This window comes from Centropristis striata, chromosome 16 (assembly GCF_030273125.1).
Source record: "Centropristis striata isolate RG_2023a ecotype Rhode Island chromosome 16, C.striata_1.0, whole genome shotgun sequence".
NCBI lineage: Eukaryota > Metazoa > Chordata > Actinopteri > Perciformes > Serranidae > Centropristis > Centropristis striata.
In genome coordinates, this window is record NC_081532.1 from 35668096 (window position 1) to 35691403 (window position 23308).

Here is a 23308-nt window from a genome sequence, read left to right on the forward strand (position 1 = left end):
AAGTGCTCGCCAAAATTATATTACAGTAAGATATGTAAGGATAAACTAAACTGTAATACAATGTTAGAAGTGTGCTCTTTTTCAAATGGTTTACCATGTAGCAATAAAAAATATACTAAAAACCTGATTAATCTGGTTAGTCACATTGGACTGCTGTTATTTTGAACACTGCTGTATATGTTTGCTCTGGTCTGGATGTTGCGGTTGTTTCTTACAGTTTAGCAGCGTAGTGTCGCTGGTTGATGAGCTCCTGGCTGCGTTCAGAGAAATGATCCACTCGTTGGTCCAGAGGCTTCAGGAGACCTTCCAGCTCCTCCTGCAGGCCCAGCAGACTGTGGACGCTGTCCACCGAGTCCTGCACAGACAAAACTCTTACTGTCACTGTAAACTATTTACAGTTTACACTTTGGTGCCTCTCACACATTCTAACGCCACTATTTCATCCTATACACTCATCTTAATGATCGCATATTTTATTATTTCAAAGGAGAAAAAGGGTTCTTGTATGTTTTATTTAAGGCATCTTATTGTGACAGTCCTCAGTCCAGTAAATTCTGTGGTCGACACTGTGCTCTTATTTTGAAAGCTGCATGCGTTTAGCGACAGTAAGTTATTCAAAACAGTCACATTTTAGTGTGGTTAAAACAACTTTAACAGCTAAAGGAGAGGAGGACGGAGAGGTGGGGGCAGGGTCTAGACTGACTGCACTGCAAAAAAAGCTAACTTGTATTTTTTGCCTAAAAAGGTGATTTAAGTTGGTAAAACTTGGAAATGTAGGGCAATAATGTAAGTTAGCACAACAAAGGAAGCCAGTTGTCTGCTCAAAAACAAGTTGGTGAGTTGTTGTTACTTATATCTTTAAGTTGGGGTTCACAACAAGGGACAATAGTTCTGATAACTCTTATTTCTTTGTTGGGAAATGCGGGAAAGCGGTGAAATTCGGTCATTAGCAAAAGCTAGTGTCTAACTTATGCTAGCGGCTAACTGATGCTAGCGGCTAACTGATGCTAGCTGCTAACTGATGCTAGCGGCGCTGCTTGTTACAGCTACAAGAGTAGCCATTAGCGTATCAATGCTAACTCAAAATTGTGGTAGCAACATCAGCTGACATTTCATAGCGGCGTTACAATCGTGCCAATTCAGCACATTGCAGAAGTTAGCAGAAGTAAGGATTAAAAGTAATTACAATGTAAAATTATAAGTTCAAAAATCTGAATTCAGAGCAAACTCAAAAACAAAAATTACAATATTTAGTTTAATTGTCCAACTTAAAATTTTATCGAAGTTTGTCGCCTTGAAATTTTGAGTTCACCCAACTTTTCTTTTTGTGACAGATACTCTGCTGAGAAAGGGTAACACAATGCAAAATAACTTTATATTGTGTATTGTGTAAAATACTTTCAGTAGCTTGAAATGTGACGTTAGCGACTCCAGTCTGTCTCTATAATATATAATATAATATATAAAATAGGTGATTAATGGGGACCCCTGGCAGTGAAGCGTCCTCACCCCGACGTCTTTGACCCTGAGTCGGGCTTCGTGTCCCGACAGCGCCGCCTCGATCCGGTCCCCCTCCTGGTTCAGCCTCTGGAGCTCCAGCTGCTGCTCCAGCTGCTCCTTCCTGCTGCTCCACAGGTTATCCAGCTTCAACCAATCAGCTGCCAGCTTGTCCAGGGAGTGTTGGACGTCCACGCCTCCCGTCTTCCCTTTGGACGAGCCCCGCAGCAGAGACTTCCCCAACTTCTGCATATCCTTCCACCTGAGAAAACACTTTACTTTACACTCACACATCTAGAAATTAAACCCCTGTAAATGCATCTTTCTCCTCATGCAGATTATTTTATCTTCCCAACATTAACCCACTGAAGACGACGGCTGGCGGGCGCGTCAAAACAATGTTTTGTCACTGTCTCTCTCAATATGTCAGCAATAATACAGTGTAGAAATGTGATTGTGTCCTCTTGTATGCGAGTCTTTGTGCATCCTGGGGTCCCTAAAACGTCTGTGAGCTGCATAAATCAGGTCTGACTGGAAAGCTGACTCTTCTTGACCTCTGACCTCAAGATATCTGTATAAAAATGGGTTCTATTTGTACCCACAAGTCTCCTCTTTACAGACATGCCCACTTTATGCAAATCAAATGTAGATTGGGGTAGAAACCATGCAGGTTTTCTCATGAAGATAACGAGCAAAAACTACATGCGGAGTTCCACAAGGCTCCATTCTGGGGCCTCTAACCCATTGGTACCAACCACAGTAACGTTCCAGGAGAACTGCAGTGAAATGTGTTATTGTGTCCTCTTATGTGAATCTTTGTGCATCCTGGGGTCCCTAAACAGTCTGTGAGCTGCATAAATCAGGTCTGACTAGAAAGCTGAGACTTTTGTGGATTCAATGAGCCCAAAGTTCTTCATGTGTGATAATGTTAGTGAGTGAAACTTGAGCTCAGTGTATAAAATGAAAATGTTCCCGGTATAATCATGAACGATACGATATGGCACACCCCTAATATACAGGTAACCTTAAAAGGGGAATTAATGGAAGTATGTACAAATCGAGAAAATCGCCTCAGTTTTCAGGAGTTAAACCAGCAGGAGAAAGCCTTGGTGCTCACCTGCTCCTCTGCTCCTCCATCTCCAGCTGCAGCTCCTGGTGCTGCTCCAGCAGAGCGACGGCTGAGGCCACGTCAGCGGCCGCCTCCTCCTGCAGGAGGCGCTCCTGCACCGAGCCGGCCCAGCGCTGCAGCTCCTTAGTCTGCTGCTGGAAGCTCTGCAGCCGGCGGGCCTCGTCCAGGACCTGCTGCCGGTCTGCAGCCTGCAGCTTCAGCTGAGGAGCAACAACAGGAGCTGATACATCAATACAGCTGCTAAAAAGTCTCCTATTTTCATTGTTATGTGTTTGGTGAAGGTGCCGACAGGGCAGAAAAAAGCCCCAACAATCCCTGAACGGACTGAAAGGGTTCAGGGGGAACAACCGACGTTTTCTCTGAGACCTAACACCGAGAAATGTGAAAAAATATTGCAGGAAATGGAAATCTTTGAGCTGATTTCTTTGCTGAATCTTTGTCTTATTTCCCTTTAAAGTTTCAAAGACAATTACGGATTAAATATGACTCTCAGTCCTTGTTTGTTTAGGTTTTTATGTGATGTTAAGCATTCTGCTCTAAAAAATGTCTGTCTGTCTCTCTGTCTGTTGTGAATTAAATCCTGCTTGTGATTTAAATTACATGCAATTTGCTTTAAATGATATTTACACTTTTCAACAATACCAGCTTGTTGAGCTCATTAATCCTGAACTGAAAGCTCACTATGTTCGGTTTTTAATCTACTGTAGATCAGTCTGTGGTGATGAATGAACTCTGACCTGACTCAGCAGAGCTTCCAGGGTCTGGACCTCCTCCACGATGGCTGCGCTCTCTGCCGGACTACAGTCCTGCTTCCTGGAACACAGGAACATCAACACTGAGATAGTCTAGATGGATTTCAGAATAAAGGCCTCCTATAAGAAGTGAGGAGCATTTATGGGTATTTATGAGTTTTTGACCTTCTAATTTGTATCAAATGGCCAGCAAATTGCCCATCTTGCTCAGTCATTGGACCATTTCCCCTTAGTTTTTTTGTAAGTAGGCAATCAAGATGAGGAAATTAAGTTTCTGGATCTATAGTCTAGGGTCAGAGCAAGGATATAGTGGAGGCTCAGTGTCTTTTTTATGCACATATACATATATATATATATATATATGCAAAATTAAAAAAAACAATAATTTTATCAACCACTCTATTGCTAATTGTGAAACATTTAAATTTGAACCTCTTTCATGAGAAAAATGTGATTTTTTTAATCTTCTGATATCAACTCTTTGCAGTAAACTTCTACTCTGCTGATTCTCCTGATGGACTGTGTTTCTGCAGCCGTACATCTTGGCGACGCTCTTCAGGTAGGCGATCTTGGCCTCCAGGGTCTGGATGTCTCTGAGGGTCTGGTTCTGGTTCTGGTCCTCGGCCTGCAGGGTGAAGGAGCTGCAGCCCAGGTCCACGGTGTCCAGGCCCGCCAGCTGGCCCTGCAGCTGTTCTTTGGCCTCCTGGCAGCTCTGCAGGAAGGACTGAACGTCCGCCGTGCTCAGCAGCTCGTGGCCCTTCTCGTCCTTCAGACGCTGGATCCGATCCCACCTGCACACAGGACCAGACCCACCCGGGTCAGAACCGCTTCACCGGATCACCTCAAACTAGGGCCGGACAACATGGCCCTTAAAGAACGTCACCATATTTCACGGTATTTTTTTGTAAAATAGAACCAGGGTTTTTTTTCAAGGCATCATATTTTGACACTCTTCTTGTAAATTCTGTGGTGGACTCAGTTAACACATTCTTGTGCTCTTATTTTGAAAACTACATGTATTCGCTTTTATTTTGAAGGCTGGTCTAACACATTTTTACCGTAACGATTAGAAAACACAAGCACTTTTTAATCTAAAAAAAAGTTTCTTTTTAATCAAGATTCAACATAAAAAATGCGATTTAAACCACATAAAAATATATTAAGTCATTAAAATGAGACAATAAAATGCTGCTTACATAAATACATCAAAAATAATCATCCAACAATATATATAGAATATATAAAACAATCTGAGTGGTGTCATTCTGCACAAACAGTACTTTTGTACTTGAGTAAGTTTCGAATGCAATGATTTGACGTCAACACATGAAGTGGGAACGTTGCCATTATCGTGATATGCATTTTTTTTTATCATATAAAAAATCTAGCGGTATTATTGTAAACGATACGATATGGAATGGTCTCCTGGTTCCCTGAGGCTCAGGTTCTTACCTGTTGGAGACCGTCCTCTGTCTGCTCTGGATCTCTCTCCGTTTACTGTGGCGGCTCTTCACCAGCTCCTCCGCCACGCTGATGATGTCATCCAACTGGCCACGCCCACTCGCCAACTCAGTCAGGAAGTTCTGGAACAGGAAGTCAAGGCTAAACTTAAAGTATTTTACTCTGAAAACCCTCTGAACCCCGACGAGCAGCTTCAGAGTGTTTTTAGCTCTTTTTACATTCTCCTCTCTGTGTCCTCGTGTCTCACTGCAACATAATAAATCTCTATAAATCTATAATCTATAAATCTATAAATCTATAATCTATAAATCTATAATCTATAAATCTATAAATCTATAATCTATAAATCTATAATCTATAAATCTATAATCTATAATAAGTCCTGCAGCTCTATAGAATCAGCACAATCAGAACAACTCGAACAGTCTTTGTGCAGAATAACACAGTTAGAATGACAGAAATCAGGACAATTCCAATAACATGGAATTTAGGTACACAACATTTTTCCAAGTGTCGCAAATGTAAAAAATAACAAAAAAAGGTAAAAATACAATAAAAGACACAAAAAATAACAAAAGAACAAAAATTTAAAAAAGACACAAAATAACCAAAAGAGACGTAAAAAGACCAAATAACACACAAAACTATAAAAAAAAAATAATAATAATCATAAAAGACCAAAAACAGGAGTTTTTCTCCACATATTGAAGATATTGACGTATTGTCATGTTTCCAGCCTCTCCTGTCCTCTCCCCTCTGCTCTGTGTAAACAGCCTCTCCTGTCCTCTCCCCTCTGCTCTGTGTAAACAGCCTCTCCTGTCCTCTCCTCTCTGCTCTGTGTAAACAGCCTCTCCTGTCCTCTCCTCTCTGCTCTGTGTAAACAGCCTCTCCTGTCCTCTCCTCTCTGCTCTGTGTAAACAGCCTCTCCTGTCCTCTCCTCTCTGCTCTGTGTAAACAGATTCTCAGTGAATAATTTAATGTTTTTAACAGGATCTGGTTAGTGCAAACACTTTATTTTAAATGACACATGTAGAATACAGAGATTCTGACACAAATATCAACATTTAACACACGTTTTGGTCACTTTTTATAACAGGAACTTTCCGAACTGATGATACGTTCGAGGACCTTCGGAAAGTTCAAACTCTGACCATAACTCCTGTTTTCACAGTTTCTTCCTAGGATAAACTGTGTATTTTTGGCACTCTTTTAAAGAAAACCTACCTTTAAATTCCACTTTTTTAAAAGGGGACTTTGATACCTGATGATCCTACAAGCGTCAGAGATTTACGTTCCTGTCTGGCTGACTGAAGTCCTCACCTCGTATTTGGCCTGAACTACTCCCAGGTTGTCTCCGTCGGTGCTGAAGGTGTTCAGGATGTTTTCTTTGTCCTCCATCCACGACTCAAACTCGCGGCAGCAGTTGTAGAATCGATGCAGACGCAGCGTCTCCTGCAGAGTCTTCGTCTTCGACTGCAAACAAACAAACAAACAAACAAACAAACAAACACTTGACGTCATCTTTATCTTTACGTCTTCTAATGCCTCCTTCTAGTCAGGCAGCTAAGCTAAATAAAGAGGACATGCTGGACAAAAGCACCAATTTTTTTTTTTTCCACATGCTCTCTATCACCATAGGTTTCCATTTTTGGTAGGAGCCACTTCATCAAGATTGTGGATCGGAGATGGCACCCATATGAAGTCTATGAGAACCAATATAACTTCCAAGCCACTTAGAAGATCAATCTTGGTGTCAAAATCTACATTTTCTGGGTCAAAGAATCATTTAAAGCTATTGAGAATATCATTAGATGATTATTTTATCAAATAGATATGTTCATTTTCACCCAGACTGGAAGGTCTTCAAGTGCTGCAGCAGGGAATCCTGAGCTGAAAATGTTTGGAATCAATGTTCACTGGAGAGTGGATTAGCTGCCATGTACACTGCTAAATGAAATCAAGGGAAAGCTTTAATCTCATGTCAGATCTTTTATATACATTTTTCCCCAACAGAAAAAATGTTTGACACCTAGATTGACCTTCCAAGTGGCTTGGAAGATATATTGGTTCTCATAGACTTTATATGGGTGCCATCTCCGATCCACAATCTTGATGAAGTGGCTCCTACCAAAAATGGAAACCTATAGTGATAGAGAGCATGTTGAAAAAATGTGGTGCTTTTGTCCGACGTGTCCCCATTATTCCTAAATATTATTCCTATTCCTCAGACTCCATTTCCCAGAATGCCCCTCTGACCTGCAGCAGGCCGTACAGGGCGCTGTAGTCCCGCTCCAGGCCGGCCTGCGTGCTCTCCACGGCGTCTCTCTGGTACTGGGGGTCCGGCAGACCGGCGGTCTGGATCTCTGCGGTTCCTCGCCGCATCGAGCGGCTTCGCCTCGGACGACTCAGCTTCCTGCTCGGACTCTCTGCCGTCCCATTGGTGGAGACGGGCGGCGAGGGGGGCGGAGCCTGCAGGACCATGATTAGACTCATTATCAAGGTTATTATAGTTAACGAAAACTAACGAAATAACGAAAACTAGAATTGAAAAAACATTTTTGTTAACGGAAATAAAAATAAAAACTAGAGTTTTTAAAAAACGATAACTAACTGAAACTGTATTTTGTGGTTACAAAACTAACTAAAACTAACTAAAATTGTAGTGAAAATGTCCTTAGTTTTCGTTTTTGTCAACTTTTTTCATTCATAATTCAGTGTTTCTATTGGAACATGCAACACATGGTGAATATGTTTACTGAGACTGGGATGTTTACACTAGAACCACAATACAAAACAGTTAATAACCTTATTGGGGCTGAGATGATAAACCAAAGGAAATAAAGGAAACATTTATTATGACCTCTTTGAATCTGGCACCTAACACATAGCCCATTACAAAAAAACTAAAACTAACACTAAAACTAATAAAAACTAAACTAAAACTAGCAAACTCACTCTAAAAACTAACTAAAACTAACTGAATTTGAAAACAAAAATACACAACGAAATTAAAACTAAAACTAATGAAAAACTATTATAACCCTGCTAATTATTGATCTAAAGGTGACTAATAACTGGTTGGTGTCGTACGGCGGCGGGCAGCAGGCTCAGGTACGTTCTGGGGACCAGCTGCTGGTTTCCTCGACCATCTCTCGCCACGACACGCTCGCCATCCGTTTCCATGCCGACGACGGTGACGACCTCATTACGTTCCCACGGAAACTGACCTGAAACCAGTTCATTTTTAAAGGAATAGTTGGACAGTTGGAGGCAAAGATTCTTCTAAATGACGTTCTAGAATTACTGATTAATTTGTAATTATGTTGATTATTATTGTTTTTTGTTAAATTATTATTTCAATGATGCATTAAAAAACATTTTTATTAATTTAGAATTTAATTATGCATTATTATTTTGTTATTATCTTTGAATTACAGTATTACATTATTACCTTTTATGTTATTATCATTGTAACTTTTTATCATATTATATTAATTAATTCTTTTTAATTCTTTTTATTTTATTTTTTAATCCTTCAATGATTATGTTTTATTATTATTTTATTATTATTGTTTGTTTTTTGTTGTATTTTTTTTTCTTATTATGTTGTTGAACAGTTTCCATGGTTTTCTTGGTGATTTTGGTTATTATCAAGAAAACCATGGAAAATGGCTAGATATCAATAAAAAGTTATAATAATAATAATAACATAAAAAATAATAATTGTAATACTGTAATTCAAAGATTGTAACAAAATACAAGCAGTAGTAAGCATAATGCATGATTAAAGTCTAAATAAATACAATAATGTTTTTTTAATAAGTAATTAAAATGATAATATAACAATTTTTTATTGTATTTCTGTCTCTGTTAATGGATGTTATTTTTTAAAGATTCATTCATTTAAAAAGGATCAATTAAATCCTCTTGTGGTGAAAACTAATCCCAAAAGTATTTTACTGACAGGAAGTTTATTGAGCAGGTGGCCAAAATAAATAAAAATAAATAAATAAATATAATAATAATAAATAATAATAATAATAATAATAATAATAAATATAATAATAAATAATAATAATAATAATAAATATAATAATATAAACATGTTGAATAAAGTTAAATGTTTGAGTGATTTCCCATCATGCCGTGCTGCGTGTCCGTACCTCTGCTGTATCTGAAACGAAGCTTGGCCCTGCCCTCTTCGCCCCCGGAGCCCCTCCCCCCTGTGGCGGGCGGTGATGTCATCGCTCCGGGCGCCTCGTCGTCTCCGGACGAGTCGCTGTACTGGAGCATGTTGCTGCGGAGCGGCTCGGCGGTCAGAGCGGCGAGCTGCGCGGCGCTCCTCGCCTGCTCCGCCAGCCTCTTGATCTCCGGGCCGTAGGCCGCCATCTCCCGCTCCACCCGCAGGTGGCGCTGCAGCAGCGCCGCCGAGCTGGACTCGTCCTTCCCGAGATCCTCGCCGCTCAGCAGCGGCTTCCTGTCGGCCAGCCACGACTCAGCCTCCGCCACGTCGGCAAAGAACTGACGGAGGAGAGAGATTAAAATCATTACACATATTAACATGTGATGACTATAAACTAGTATTATAAGAACTGACGGAGGAGAGAGAGGGAAGCTCTTACACATATTACACATATTAAAACTATAAACTACTATTATAAGAACTCATTAGTATTTCAATGAATTAATTAGAATTATTTGTATTTCATTTATTTAGAGTTGCATTGTCTTATTATTATTATTATTATTATTATTATTGGTTGAATTTTGGCATTGTCTTTAAATTACAGTTAATTATTTTTGTTCTTATGATTATTATTACTTATTAGTATATTACTTATTAACTCTTTATTTCGAATATTTTTTTATGAATAATTTAGAATTATTTTTATTTCATTTATTTAGAATTGTACTGTCTTGTTGTTGTTATTATTATTATTATTATTATTATTGGTTGAATTTTGGTATTGTCTTTAAATTACAGTTCATTTTTATTTTTGTTATTATTAATATTGCTTATTATATTATTTCTTAACTATTTATTTATAATTATTTTTAATCATTTATAATTATTTTTATTTCATTTATTTAGAATTGCACTGTCTTATTATTATTATTATTATTATTATTGGTTGAATTTTGTTATTATCTTTAAATTACAGGTCATTTTTATTTTTGTTATTATTAATATTGCTTATTATATTATTTCTTAACTATTTATTTATAATTATTTTTAATCATTTATTTATAATTATTTTTATTTAATTATTATGTGTTATTATTGCTATTGTTATTTCCTTTGAATTAAAGTGAATTGTTATTTTTATGTTATTCTTTTTTCTTTTTATGTTATTTAATCATCATGTTTTATTATCACTACTGATTGTAATAATAATGTTTGTATAATATAATAAAAAATTGACATGTTATTAATACTCATAAAATATTATCATGTGAATAATCCGGAGTCTTTCATTTAAATATTAATTTCTTCTTTTTGTATAGTTGTGCTCACAGACTTCTCTCCACTTGTATTTTCAATTCATTTGACAAAAAAAAGACACAAAAAGCACAATAAACAGAGTAAAAAGCCTCCTGTGAGTAAATAAATAACGCTTGGCGGGTGTGTACCTGCTTGATGGCGGCGGCGGCCTGCAGTCTGCCGCGGCGCCCGGCGGCGTCCTCGCTCAGATGGCTCCACTGCTTCTTCAGCGTGCGGCTCCACTTGTGGACCGCTCGCTGGTTCAGCTGACTCTGTTTGGCGAGCAGGTCCTGACCACGAGCCAGAACGCCACGATACACCGACTCCTGAGCCTGAAGCTCCGCCTCCAGCACCTGACAGCAGCAACAGGTACACACCAAGGTTATAATAGTTTTGGATTTTTCATTAGTTTTAGTTTTAATTTCGTTGTGAATTTTTGTTTTCAAATTCAGTTAGTTTTAGTTAGTTTTTAGAGTGAGTTTGCTAGTTTTAGTTTAGTTTTTATTTTTTGAAAATGCTTAGTTTTAGTTTAGTTTTTATTAGTTTTAGTGTTAGTTTTAGTTTTTTTGTAATGGGGTATGTGCGTTCATTTCCTTTGGTTTATCATCTCAGCCCCAATAAGGTTATTAACTCTTACAGTTCTGGGTGTTTTGTATTTTGGTTCTAGTGTAAACATCCCAGTCTCAGTAAACATATTCACCATGTGTTGCATGTTCAAATAGAAACACTGAATTATGAATGAAAAAAGACAAAAACTAAGGACATTTTCACTATAATTTTTCTTCTTTTAAAAATAAACTTTGTCTCTAAACTATCTAGAACTGTCTACAGCTAGATTCAAAGAGAGCTTCTCGTCTGCAGCAGCCATGTTGGATCTGTAAGAAAACTACAAAACTATAATCTTCCGTCTGTCCAGTAGTATGCGTATCCATTGACCTTGTGAGTGTTTGTCATAAAAAAGTTCTGTTAAATCTCTCACTCCAGAATTAAACTGGTTCTTGTGTGAGACTCGTGTGTTTTTTCCTCAGAAACACAAGAAATCTCAAAGTCCATCTGTAACTGAGGGAATCAAATCAGCATAATGAGCAGAAACGTTTTTATTTAAAGAGGACAAAAAAAAACCTTGCCCCTGCTGTTACGTGTGTGTGTGTGTGTGTGTGTGTGTGTGTGTGTGAGGTCCACCTTGTGTTTGTGCTGGGCCAGCTGGATGTGGTTCAGGTCTCGTCCCAGTCCGGCCGTCTGCAGCCTGATCCAGCGCTCGTACAGCCAGGCCTCCAGCTCCTCGCAGTCATGGAAGAAGTCAAAGAGGCGGCGCTGAGCCTCCAGCTGCCTCCTCCTGACACAGACACCAGGGGAGAGGACAGTCAGATCAATGTTCATACGGCTGTTAAAGTAAAGACGTTCTCTTTAAATCAGAATCAATGAAAGAGAAAACAGAAGGAAACCTGCTGCTGCTGAGGGACACCAGAGATTTATACTGAGTGTCCAGAGCTCTCACTCTGCTCTGGATCTGCTGACCGTCTCTCACCTTCACCTGAGACAAGAGACACGGATCATAGTCTAGACGGATTTCAGAATAAAAGCCTCCTATAAGAAGTGAGGAGCATTTATGGGTACAAGTCAGGAACCGGCCTACCTTACATATCTCAAGGGTGCTGAGTCCAAAAAAAATGGTTCCCAAGAGAAATTTTTAGTTTTTGACCTTCTAATTTGTATCAAATGGCCACCAAATTGCCCATCTTGCTCAGTCATTGGACCATTTCCCCTTAGTTTTTTTGTAAGTAGGCAATCAAGATGAGGAAATTAAGTTTCTAGATCTATAGTCTAGAGTCAGAGCAAGGATATAGTGGAGGCTCAGTGTCTTTTTTATGTATATATATATATGCAAAATACCAGCTGGAACATTTAAAAGTGATATTGATTGAATATTTATGTCGGCCTTAAAAAAACACACAAATAATGCTTAATTTCACCTTAAAAGTTGGTAATTTGCATATATATATATAAATATACATAAAAAAGACACTGACAATCAGAAACAACCAATCAGATTGCTTTATTCAAGCCATCCGTTTTATAAACACAGTTGTACCTTCAGCGCCGTGCTGCTGATGGCCGTGATGGTTTCGCCATGAGCTGAGATTTGAGCTTCCAGGAGGTCCTGCTTCTGCAGGAGCGACTCCACTTCGGCCAGCTGTTTGCCCAGTTCACAGGAACTGGCCTGAGACTGGGAGACAGAGGAGGCGGGAAAGATTTACACATATAGGCTCCTGTTGTTCTGATATCCCAGTATCGATATAATTTATAGTTGTGACAGTTTGAGTGTAACTCACCTGGAGTTCTTTCAGTTCCTGGGAGACGAGCTCGATGTCTCGCAGGACGCTGAGATTTTCCACTACATTTCCCAGCAGCCCCCTCTTCTCCTGGAGCTGCTGCAGGAGGTCCTTCCATCGATGGCTGATGTTCTCCTCTCTGACAGACACACAACAGTTTTTATTTTAACTTTTGTCATTTATAGTCAAGCGAAAATCCACTGCTATGCTGATGACACCTCACTCTATTTCAATGTATTTAATATATATATATATATATATATATATATATTCAATACAATAAAGTTTTCTCTGAACCACCTTCCCTGGAATGAAACATTGTTTTCTTAACAGTCCTTGAAAGAATCATCTGTTACAAAGGTTTCCGTTATAAAAAGTGACAAAGCTTAAAATGTTGATATTTGTGTCAGAATCTCTTTATTCTCCATGTGTCATTAAAATAAAGTGTTTGCACTAACCAGATCCTGTTAAAAACATTAAATTCTCCTCAGAGACACTGAAGACATGATTGATTCTGCTGAGACCAACGGTCACGTGACAAATATTCACTGAGAATCTGTTTACACAGAGCAGAGAGGAGAGGACAGGAGAGGCTGTTTACACAGAGCAGAGAGGAGAGGACAGGAGAGGCTGTTTACACAGAGCAGAGAGGAGAGGACAGGAGAGGCTGTTTACACAGAGCTGAGAGGAGAGGACAGGAGAGGCTGTTTACACAGAGCAGAGAGGAGAGGACAGGAGAGGCTGTTTACACAGAGCAGAGAGGAGAGGACAGGAGAGGCTGTTTACACAGAGCAGAGTGGAGAGGACAGGAGAGGCTGTTTACACAGAGCTGAGAGGAGAGGACAGGAGAGGCTGTTTACACAGAGCAGAGAGGAGAGGACAGGAGAGGCTGTTTACACAGAGCAGAGAGGAGAGGACAGGAGAGGCTGTTTACACAGAGCAGAGTGGAGAGGACAGGAGAGGCTGTTTAGAGGGTTCGGTCTGGTTCCTCAGCTCTGGACCGGCTCACCTCCTGGTGGTCTGCTCCTTGCTGTGGTAGTTTCCTCTCTCGATGGTCTTGGCCATGTCTCTCAGGGCGGCGAAGCGTGGCTCTCTGGCCAGAGCGTCGGTGGCGAGAGCCTCCAGACGGCGGCCGGCTGCCTGAGCCTCCTCCAGGCTGGAGAGACCTCGGATGTCCTGCCGGCGGATCAGACGCAGCGTGTCCTCCAGGTAACCCTCCCTCAGCGCTGCCTGCAGCACCACAACACACAGACTGGTGGTTCAGTTCATCAGACCAGGAACCAATCAATTCATCAATCAGACTTTATTTGTATAGCACTTTTCATACAAGATAAATGTAACACAAAGTGCTTCACATAAAAAAGAATAAAACAATAATAATAATAATAATAATAATAATAAAACATAGAAACAAGCAAACACCCTCCGCCCATCCCATTATAAACAAAGCTCAAACTGAGGAAGCTCCATCTCAATGTCGAGCAGTGAGGAAACACTGGAGGCAGCTTAGAAATTAATTCGATAAAATAAATACAAATAAAATAAAGTAAGGTAAGATAAAATAAAAAGAAAAGTAAATAATCATAATCATCCTAATAATAATAATAATAATAAAAATAGTAATAAAGCTAGATAAAAAGAGATGAAAATAATAAATAAATCATTAAAAAGTAAAGCAGTCTGGAACCAGTCTGGAACCAGTCAGGAACCAGCCTGGAACCAGTCAGGAACCAGTCTGGAACCAGTCAGGAACCAGTCTGGAACCAGTCTGGAACCAGTCTGGAACCAGTCAGGAACCAGTCTGGAACCAGTCTGGAACCAGTCAGGAACCAGCCTGGAACCAGTCTGGAACCAGTCAGGAACCAGCCTGGAACCAGTCTGGAAACAGTCAGGAACCAGTCTGGAACCAGTCTGGAATCAGTCAGGAACCAGTCTGGAACCAGCCTGGAACCAGTCTGGAACCAGTCTGGAACCAGTCTGGAACCAATCTGGAACCAGTCTGGAACCAGTCTGGAACCAGTCTGGAACCAATCTGGAACCAGTCTGGAACCAGTCAGGAACCAGTCAGGAACCAGTCTGAACCGGGGACCTTTCCCTGCTCATCTATTGGTTGGTGATTGTGTTACGTCACTGAGACTTGAGATAATATCAAACACGTTTGATCTAAACCCAAGACTAGTTAAAGACTGATATGAAACAGATTACTACCTTAAACTAACCATGGAGATGACGGAGCGCTGTGACTCCAGTAAAACTCCTAGATTTACTGAAGACTTTCAGATTTTAGTCTGGGACTGTGGAAATCTTTTAATGTAATATAATATATAATATAATATATAATTAATAAGCCCAGCATAAGATGCAGAAAAATATTTTGAAATTGGTTCAAGTAAAAGCCAAATTTAACAAAAAGAAAAGTTTTAAGTTTGCTCTTAAAAATATGATCAGTAATGCCAAAAGGAAATGTTCTTCATATGTTGACTTTGGTCACAATTGCAATTAGTCCTTCAGGAACTAGAAGAAATACAATTTCACTGAGCGAATCCACAGATGTTGTGATGTTCTGGACGTCTTTTATTTTGTTGATGCTGTTACCTTCCTCTCAAACTTCTGTGCCAGCTGCTCCAGGCTCTCCAGGCGGAGCAGCGCCTCCTGCAGGGCTCGCTCACGCTCGTGTTCCGCTTTCTCCAGCAAAACCCAACTCTTCTCCACGTCGCTCAGAGTTTTACCTTCACGCACACACAAAACACACCGATGCAGCAGGAATGATGCACAATAGTTGTGGTAAAATAACTAAATAACATCACAAACAGTGTCTGCATGACAGTGTGTCTATGTGTTGCATCTCTCAATGTGTATCTGTTGGTGTGTGTGTGTGTGTGTGTGTGTGTGTGTGTAATACCCTCTGGAGGATTGTAAGCCCATTGGTTGTTGGCTGCCAGTTGAGTCTTCAGACTGAAGAGATGAGCTTCGATCGCCCCGCGCTCCTAAACACAAACACATACACAGGTACATCTCAAAACATTAGAATATTCTAATGAGCCAGGTGTTGATGCAGCACAGGTAAGCTAGCAGGACAAGCTGTTTGATATGTTGTGACTGAAGTATGTGGTAGTATTTGACAGAACTTAACATTTACTTTTTTTATAGAAAGTACTATTGATAGGTAATTACCATTGTATTTGCCTATTTAAAGTCGACTCGTTAACGTTACATTTTTGCGTCATGAAAACTAGCGATAGCTAGCTAGGTGGGATAGCGCTAACGTCTTCCCTACCTCAGGAACAAGGGCTCCACATTTAGCTGATGTAGATTTCACCTCAGCAGGTTCCTTTTTATGGCAGGAGGAGGCAGTTCTCTTTCCTTACTCTGAGATGAACTCAGGCAGGAGATTCATTTTGCCATCTTTTCAAAATATAGCCAATAAAATCTATTGTTATTAGGCCTATCTGACTGCTTGTATTGCCTCATGACTGACGAAAAATGTCCCTTGTTGTGTGCAGGATAATTGTGATGCATCGTAGAATCGAATCGTTACCTGGTGAATCGTAATCGAATCGAATTGTGAGGGCAGTGCCAATGCACAGCCCTAACTCTAACTGAGAGATAAGATGTGTTCCCACCTGGTATTTGGGAGGTTTCTCCACAGTCCTGTAGGTCTTGAAGGCCATCATCAGCTTCTGCATCTCCCGCACAGAGTTTGGGAATCGTCTGTCGTTCAGCTGCACCACCTTCAGTCACACAGACGACAATAATCATCAATCAATAATCAATCAGTCCATCCACGAGTTCAGCATCGTTAGCCTGAACGTCGTCAACACGTTGGTGGTTTCTGGTACCTTGGTTTTGATCCAGTGAAGCAGATCTGAGACCAGCCTCTGGTACTGGACCTTCATGGCATCCAGGTCCATCAGCAGCCCGACTATCTGAGGAAGCAGAGACGAAAGTCTTCATCCTTATCTCTGAACCCATTTAAGGCGGGAAAGCATTATCGCATTTCTACCATTGAAACCGGGAGCGCTGTTGCGTCACTCTACCATTAAGGCCGGGACAGCGGATACGTCATTTTGTAGTATTTGTATTCTTTTTCTGACCATAGAAAGAGTGTCGTCAGCATAGATGTGAAACATAAATATTAATAAATAGTGGCACTAAGATGGACCCCTGAGGAACCTCACGAGTTATTTTAGAGGGTTTTGAAATGTTATCAAGACAAAATCTTCTTGTTTGACCTCATGTGTGGATACAAACACACTAAACCAGTTGTTCTCAACCTTGGGGTCGGGACCCCAATTGGGGTCGCAAGATGATTTCTGGGGGTCGCCAAATCATTTTGGAAGTCAGCTCTGTCTCCACTGTGTTAAAGTGTTCATGTGTTTTAGTCTTTTTGGTCATTTTGTGTCTTTTTTTGGTTATTTTGTGTCTTTTCTGGTCATTTTGTGTCTTTTTTGGTCATTTTGTTTCTTTTTTGGGCCATTTTGTGTCTTTTTTTGGTCATTTTGTGTCTTTTTTGGTCAATTTGTGTCTTTTTTGGATAATTTTGTGTCTTTCCTGACAAATCCCAAAGTATCAAGTTATTACTTTCCAAGGAGTCTCTGTCTTGAAGCTGACTGTTACACACTCAGGAGGTCAGAATGGACCTTTAAACTGATAGCAAAGGACTTAGATTAAAAGAAACAATTAAATATATAAATAAAAATTTGTCGTATCAACTGAGTTTGTTTGATCTGAACTGTGAGATTGTGTTCAGTGAGTGGGGGTCGCAGACAACATGCATGTTAAATTGGGGGTCGCCACTCAAAAAGGTTGAGAACTACTGGTCTAAACAAGCATTCAGGATGCTATAAAGACACATAACAAACCTTGTGGTGGGATCTGGTGGCAGATTCTCTCCTGTACTTCCTCTTCACCCACTGTCCACTCAGACTTCCTCCCACCGACATACTGTTAGCCCTGCACATACACACCTACAGCATAGCACCCTGCTAAACACCTAGAACACACCTGGACACACCTGGACACACCTGGACACAACCCTTCACACCTCTGGACTTCTGAACATTCATCCTGTTTGTCACCTGAGCTCTTACCAACAGAGTACCACCCAGAAACCTGGACGCTGCTGGGACGCTTCTCCATAACGCAACCAAAGCCAAACACACCTGCCACACCTGTGTAAACTCCAACTTTAACCCTTTGATGCACAACATGGGCCTAAAGTGACCCGACAGTTTTTATGTTCTATATCTTTGCAATAATTCATCGTTCAGTATTCCAGGTTTTCCTCAATTAGTTTGTTTTTGATCATCATACATCCTAATTTTTATGTTTTCCTTTATTAATTTTTGAATAAAATCCCTTTTTCTGTCACTACTCTTCTAATACACAACATGGGTGAAAAATGAGCCATATCCATTTTTTAACTAAGTAGCTTGTTAAGCTAACTTCTTAGCTAACTTCTTGGCTAAGTAGGTAGCTTAGCAAGCTACTTAGCCAAGTAGTTAGCAATGTAATAATACAAAAACTTTTTTTCTTTATAAATTATGAGAAGCAAAATGGAAATAATGATCTGTTGTTAACAAAAACAAGATATTTAAAGAATATTTAGAATGTTCAATCATAAAATAAGTTGATATCAAAAGATAGAGCACAGAAACACACAGCAGCATTAAATAACATGAAGGAAATGAATGCGGGTCATTTTTGACCCATGTTGTGCATCAAAGGGTTAATGGAACCTCTGCACACCTGAAAACACCTGAAACCCAGTTATTGATTAATTCTACCCTCTAAAACCAGTATCGGTGTCAGTTACAGACATGTGATGTCTGTCGGGCTCTTATAAGTTTATCTTTAAAGTTTATTTTTCTTCCTGCAAGCTCCAGCTGACAAACAAACAAACCAAACTAGGGCTGGGCGATTTGAACAAAATGTTCTATCACAATACAGTTAATTTCATATCTCAATAACAACATATATAACCATATAACATGTTTTCTGGTTATTCAGTGAATATTTTCTAACGCCTATTATTGGATGCTCCATACATCGTCTATGGTTCGCTCCAAGGAACGATAAACGTAATCTAAAACTTCAAAAAGAAACTTCAAAAAGTCAGCAGCTGGTTTTCGACAATGTGACACAAACAACTAGGCCTGTCACAATAACACATTTTTAGGACAATATATTTTCCCAGAAACTATCACGATAAACAATAGTATTGTTGACTAAACGTTTTAGTTTTATAACGATATTAGAGCATAAATCCTTTTCCACAGCAGTGAATTATCAAATCTCGCGAATGTTAAACACTGGAATTTAAATGTGGAAAAGAAATATTAAAATACCCTAGATAAATAAAACATAAGTAAATTCACTACAACCAAAACAAATAAAATAGATTTTCAGGCTCTGTTAATAATAAAATGCACTGAGATAAACATTATGTATTATATTATTTTATTATTAAAATAATAAACAGCAGGAATGGCTGCTTGGGAATTTTTTTTTTTCTGGCAATTTGTAACTGCCTGTCAAACAGTTGCAGCACAAAAAGTCACGCATTTAAACAACAATATATTGAGTCCAGAAAAAAAACTATTGTGTTCATTTTTATATATTGAACGATAAGTCGATATAGTAATTATGGTGACAGGCATACAAACAACACAACAAGAATATTTATATTGTAAAGGTGATATATATATAGTCATATCGCCCAGCCTGAGTGCTTCTTATTATCAAACTAGACAATGTCATTTTGTATCACAATATCTCAATATTTGTTATTATCACAACATGATGCAAGTAAAAGACAATAAATTAAATGATGATATTGAATTACTGCCCAGCCCTAAACCAAACTAAAACCATAACCTCATTGGATAGCTCACAGTGCATGTGTATACATATTCACATCACTCAACCCAAAAGAGAGGCCATTTTTGTAGTTCTACCAAAGGAAAGTAAACTAGACTTTTTCACACCACACCAAACATCTGGTTGAGGAGTTTAGTCAGAGAGTTATCTGCTGAAATCCTCACAAAGAGAAGAAACAGGAGGATCATAGCTTCTTAGCTGACAACATGATTGAAAAGCAGCATCCGCAGAAACACTTTCAGCTCCAACGAACCTCTCAGGACAAACATGGACGCTTACCAACAAGCCAACAGAGAAAACTCACAACTACAAAACCAAAAGCCTCCAAAATCCAGACTGAACCCTCCACTGTTATCCTGCAGGTAAAAGTGTTTCTGCTGCAGCGTCTCAGCGTGTCACATCTGATCTGATGAGCTTAGTGTGTTTAGCTCCGCCCACCGCCAGGGCTCCACAGTCACATGACCCTCTCACATGAAACACCAGTCATTTCCTTAAATATAAAATACATTTATGGCATCTCATTCTGCTTTAAAAGCTGTGAATGTATAGAGACTTGTGTTTCTAGTCTGCTGTGTGTTGTGATTAGTGTTGCTGTGTCAGCAGGATCTAATCCAATAATCCTCCCACTGACTGACTACAGGAGCAGCAACCTGAAGGATTACAGGAAGTCATGATGTAATCTGAGCCAACACATGGACTACAGACTACAGTTACCTGAATGTTACAGTTACCTACCAGTTTAATTCAGACTGCAGTTCCTCCAGCAGCCTGCAGAGGGCAGCAGAGGCCTTGGTTTGGTTTGACTGTTTCTAAATCAGATCTCCTTCTCTGCATCATCTGCATTATTACAACTACTGACTTTACCAGCTGTTTTTATGCAAAGCAATGTTTTTAAATCTCATTCTCCTCTCTGTGTCCTTGTATTTCAGTGCAACATATACAATTTATATAAATCTATAAGTCCTGCAGGTCAGCACAATCATGGCTAGAAGTGGGAACAACTCACAAATATCAACACGTTTTGGTCACTTTTTATAACAGAAACTCTCATAACTGACGATATTGTCTGTTCATACAGCTTTTTACAATGATAAACTGTATTTTGGTGATTTTTTTTAAAGAAAACATACTTTTTAATCCTGCCAGCAGGTTTGTGTGGTTAAAGTACAACCTGGTCTCACAGAAATCCTTGAAATAGCCACAGATTTCGCTTAACTCAAAATCCGTGGAATAGCCACGGAATCACTCAAATTTCCGTGAAACTGACACGGATTTGGCTACAATGCAAGTTAATGCCAGTCATATCCCGTGGCTATTCCAACATACAAAGTGATTATGTACATTCACTGAGTGAATATTTAGAAAATAAAACATATATTTCTCGCTAGAAATGTGATCAAAATCCATTTTTATGCAGAAACTAAGTCAAAATATTGATTTTTCACTAAAAATGAGAGAACTGTCCGCCATGTTTTTTGTTCTGACCGCCGGGACCTTGAAAGTCACGTGACTTGGAACAAACCAATAGGAACAAATATCCATGGAATAGCCACGGGATATGATGTCATTAACTTGCATTGTAGCAAAATCCGTGTCAGTTTCACGGATTCCTGTGAGACCAGGTTCTTAAAGTAACTTGTAGCTAAAACTGCAGCGGACTACCAGTATTATTTAATGATGAGATGACTCTAAGATGTGTTTAATTAAAGCTCTGAACTCTAAATGCGCCATGTTTATATCAGCCTGTGGGTCAGCTCTGACCTTGGCGAGTCTCTTCTGGATGGTCTGTCCCTGCTTCATCTTGGAGAAGTAGTGGTAATACAGGGACACGTAGGTCATGATGGACTTCTCGTCCGGGTGGGGCACCACCATGTCCTCCACCTCCAGCAGCTGCATGATGCCGAACTCCCGCTCCGCCACGGAGAAGGCGTGCTCCAGGTTACGCCGGGGGTCGTCGCCATGGAGACGGCGGTAGTCAAAGACGTCGGGCCTGGACACGTTTTTAACCAACATAGTGAGGACATTTTTGCAAAGTGACAAAGGAAATAAAGGCAACATTTACTGTGACCTCTTTTAATCTCCCACCCAACAAATACCCCATTACAAAAAACTACAACTAATAAAAACTAAACTAAAACTAAGCATTTCAAAAACTAAAAACTAAATTAAAACTAACTGAATTTGAAAACAAAAATTCACACCGAAATTAAAACTAAAACTAATGAAAAATCCAAAACTATTATAACCTTGGGAGGGAATTCACTGTTACAATGAGGGTCCTCACAAAGATAGAAGTACAAGAATGTGTGTGTGTGTGTGTGTGTGTGTGTGTGTGTTACCGGTGTGCGTGGATGAGGGCGTTGAAGGCGAGGCCGCTCCTCCAGCTGGACGAGAAGTCCTGCACGTCGACGCCGTCGTAACCCGCCGTTTTCCTCTGACACCAGATCAGGAGAGCCTCCTTCGCCGAGCGACGAGCCACACTGGCCCCGCCCCCCGCCTGAGGAGAGGACACAAGGAGAGGAGACAAGGTGAGGAGATAAGGAGACATGGTGAGGAGGCAAGGTGACAAGAGGAGACAAGGGCCCTGACCTCGTCCAGGTTGATGGGTCCGATCTGGAACCGCAGGATGATGATCCACAGCAGACCCAGGATCAGCGTACGGTCCCCGTCCACCACGTTCTCTGGACCAATCAGATCCACCCGAATCTGACCACAGGGACAGTGATTGGTGTCAGCCTGAGCTGCAGAAGTTTCACAACTTTTATTTCATCACTTTGGCCTTGTTGTTGTTAAAGATCCCTGTAGAGGAAAACACAACTGATCGCCTCAGAAATGATGCTGTGTTCAGCATGGTTGATGGTTGGTACGGGACTAAATGATGAGGACAGGTGAGTTTCTTTGGTTTTTAGGACTCTGAATGATGAGGACAGGTGAGTTTCTTTGGTTTTTAGGACTGTGAATGATGAGGACAGGTGAGTTTCTTTGGTTTTTAGGACTCTGAATGATGTGGACAGGTGAGTTTCTTTGGTTTTTAGGACTCTGAATGATGAGGACAGGTGAGTTTCTTTGGTTTTTAGGACTCTGAATGATGTGGACAGGTGAGTTTCTTTGGTTTTTAGGACTCTGAATGATGAGGACAGGTGAGTTTCTTTGGTTTTTAGGACTCTGAATGATGAGGACAGGTGAGTTTCTTTGGTTTTTAGGACTGTGAATGATGAGGACAGGTGAGTTTCTTTGGTTTTTAGGACTGAGAATGATGAGGACAGGTGAGTTTCTTTGGTTTTTAGGACTCTGAATGATGAGGACAGGTGAGTTTCTTTGGTTTTTAGGACTGAGAATGATGAGGACAGGTGAGGTACCTTGGTTTTGAGGAAGCTGATGGCGATGCTGTTGTTTTCCAGGAAGTGGACTCTGAGTTTCCGGCGGCTGGGCGGATGCAGCGTCTCGCTGGAGATGAGCTCCAGCAGACGGATCAGAACCACTCCGGTCTTCAGCTCCGTGTAAACGTCCGTCAGCTCCACCTTTTCCTGCAGGACGTGAACAAAACTCACATTCATCTTTCCTCTTTTTATCTCAAGATATTTGATTTGAAACAGAGCCAGTTGTCCGTCTGGAGGAGGACGTTTTCCATCAGATTTACCATCACGGAAGAGGAACAGAAACAAAGAAATCCTCACATTTTACAGGCTGGATTAGTCTTTTAACAATCAAACCAACAACTGCTTGAATAATCAATTTAGCAACTAATCATTTCAGCTCTTCTCTGGACTTTGTT

General features: G+C 40.1%; 1 protein-coding gene across 1 annotated transcript in view; it reads right to left on the reverse strand.

Moving 5' to 3' along the window:
* Positions 1–23090, reverse strand: part of sptbn5 (spectrin, beta, non-erythrocytic 5) — a 65792-nt gene extending 42702 nt beyond the window's left edge. The window contains 24 exon segments of the mRNA XM_059352639.1: positions 216–355; positions 1510–1759; positions 2615–2826; positions 3364–3439; positions 3918–4169; positions 4831–4961; positions 6160–6312; positions 7096–7308; positions 7930–8066; positions 9003–9360; positions 10471–10674; positions 11504–11657; positions 11767–11855; positions 12414–12548; positions 12655–12793; positions 13664–13884; positions 15250–15383; positions 15557–15641; positions 16278–16385; positions 16494–16580; positions 21295–21523; positions 21873–22030; positions 22123–22239; positions 22893–23090. Coding sequence (XP_059208622.1) covers positions 216–355; positions 1510–1759; positions 2615–2826; positions 3364–3439; positions 3918–4169; positions 4831–4961; positions 6160–6312; positions 7096–7308; positions 7930–8066; positions 9003–9360; positions 10471–10674; positions 11504–11657; positions 11767–11855; positions 12414–12548; positions 12655–12793; positions 13664–13884; positions 15250–15383; positions 15557–15641; positions 16278–16385; positions 16494–16580; positions 21295–21523; positions 21873–22030; positions 22123–22239; positions 22893–23090 — 3980 coding nt within the window.
* Between the last annotated feature and the right edge of the window lie 218 nt (positions 23091–23308).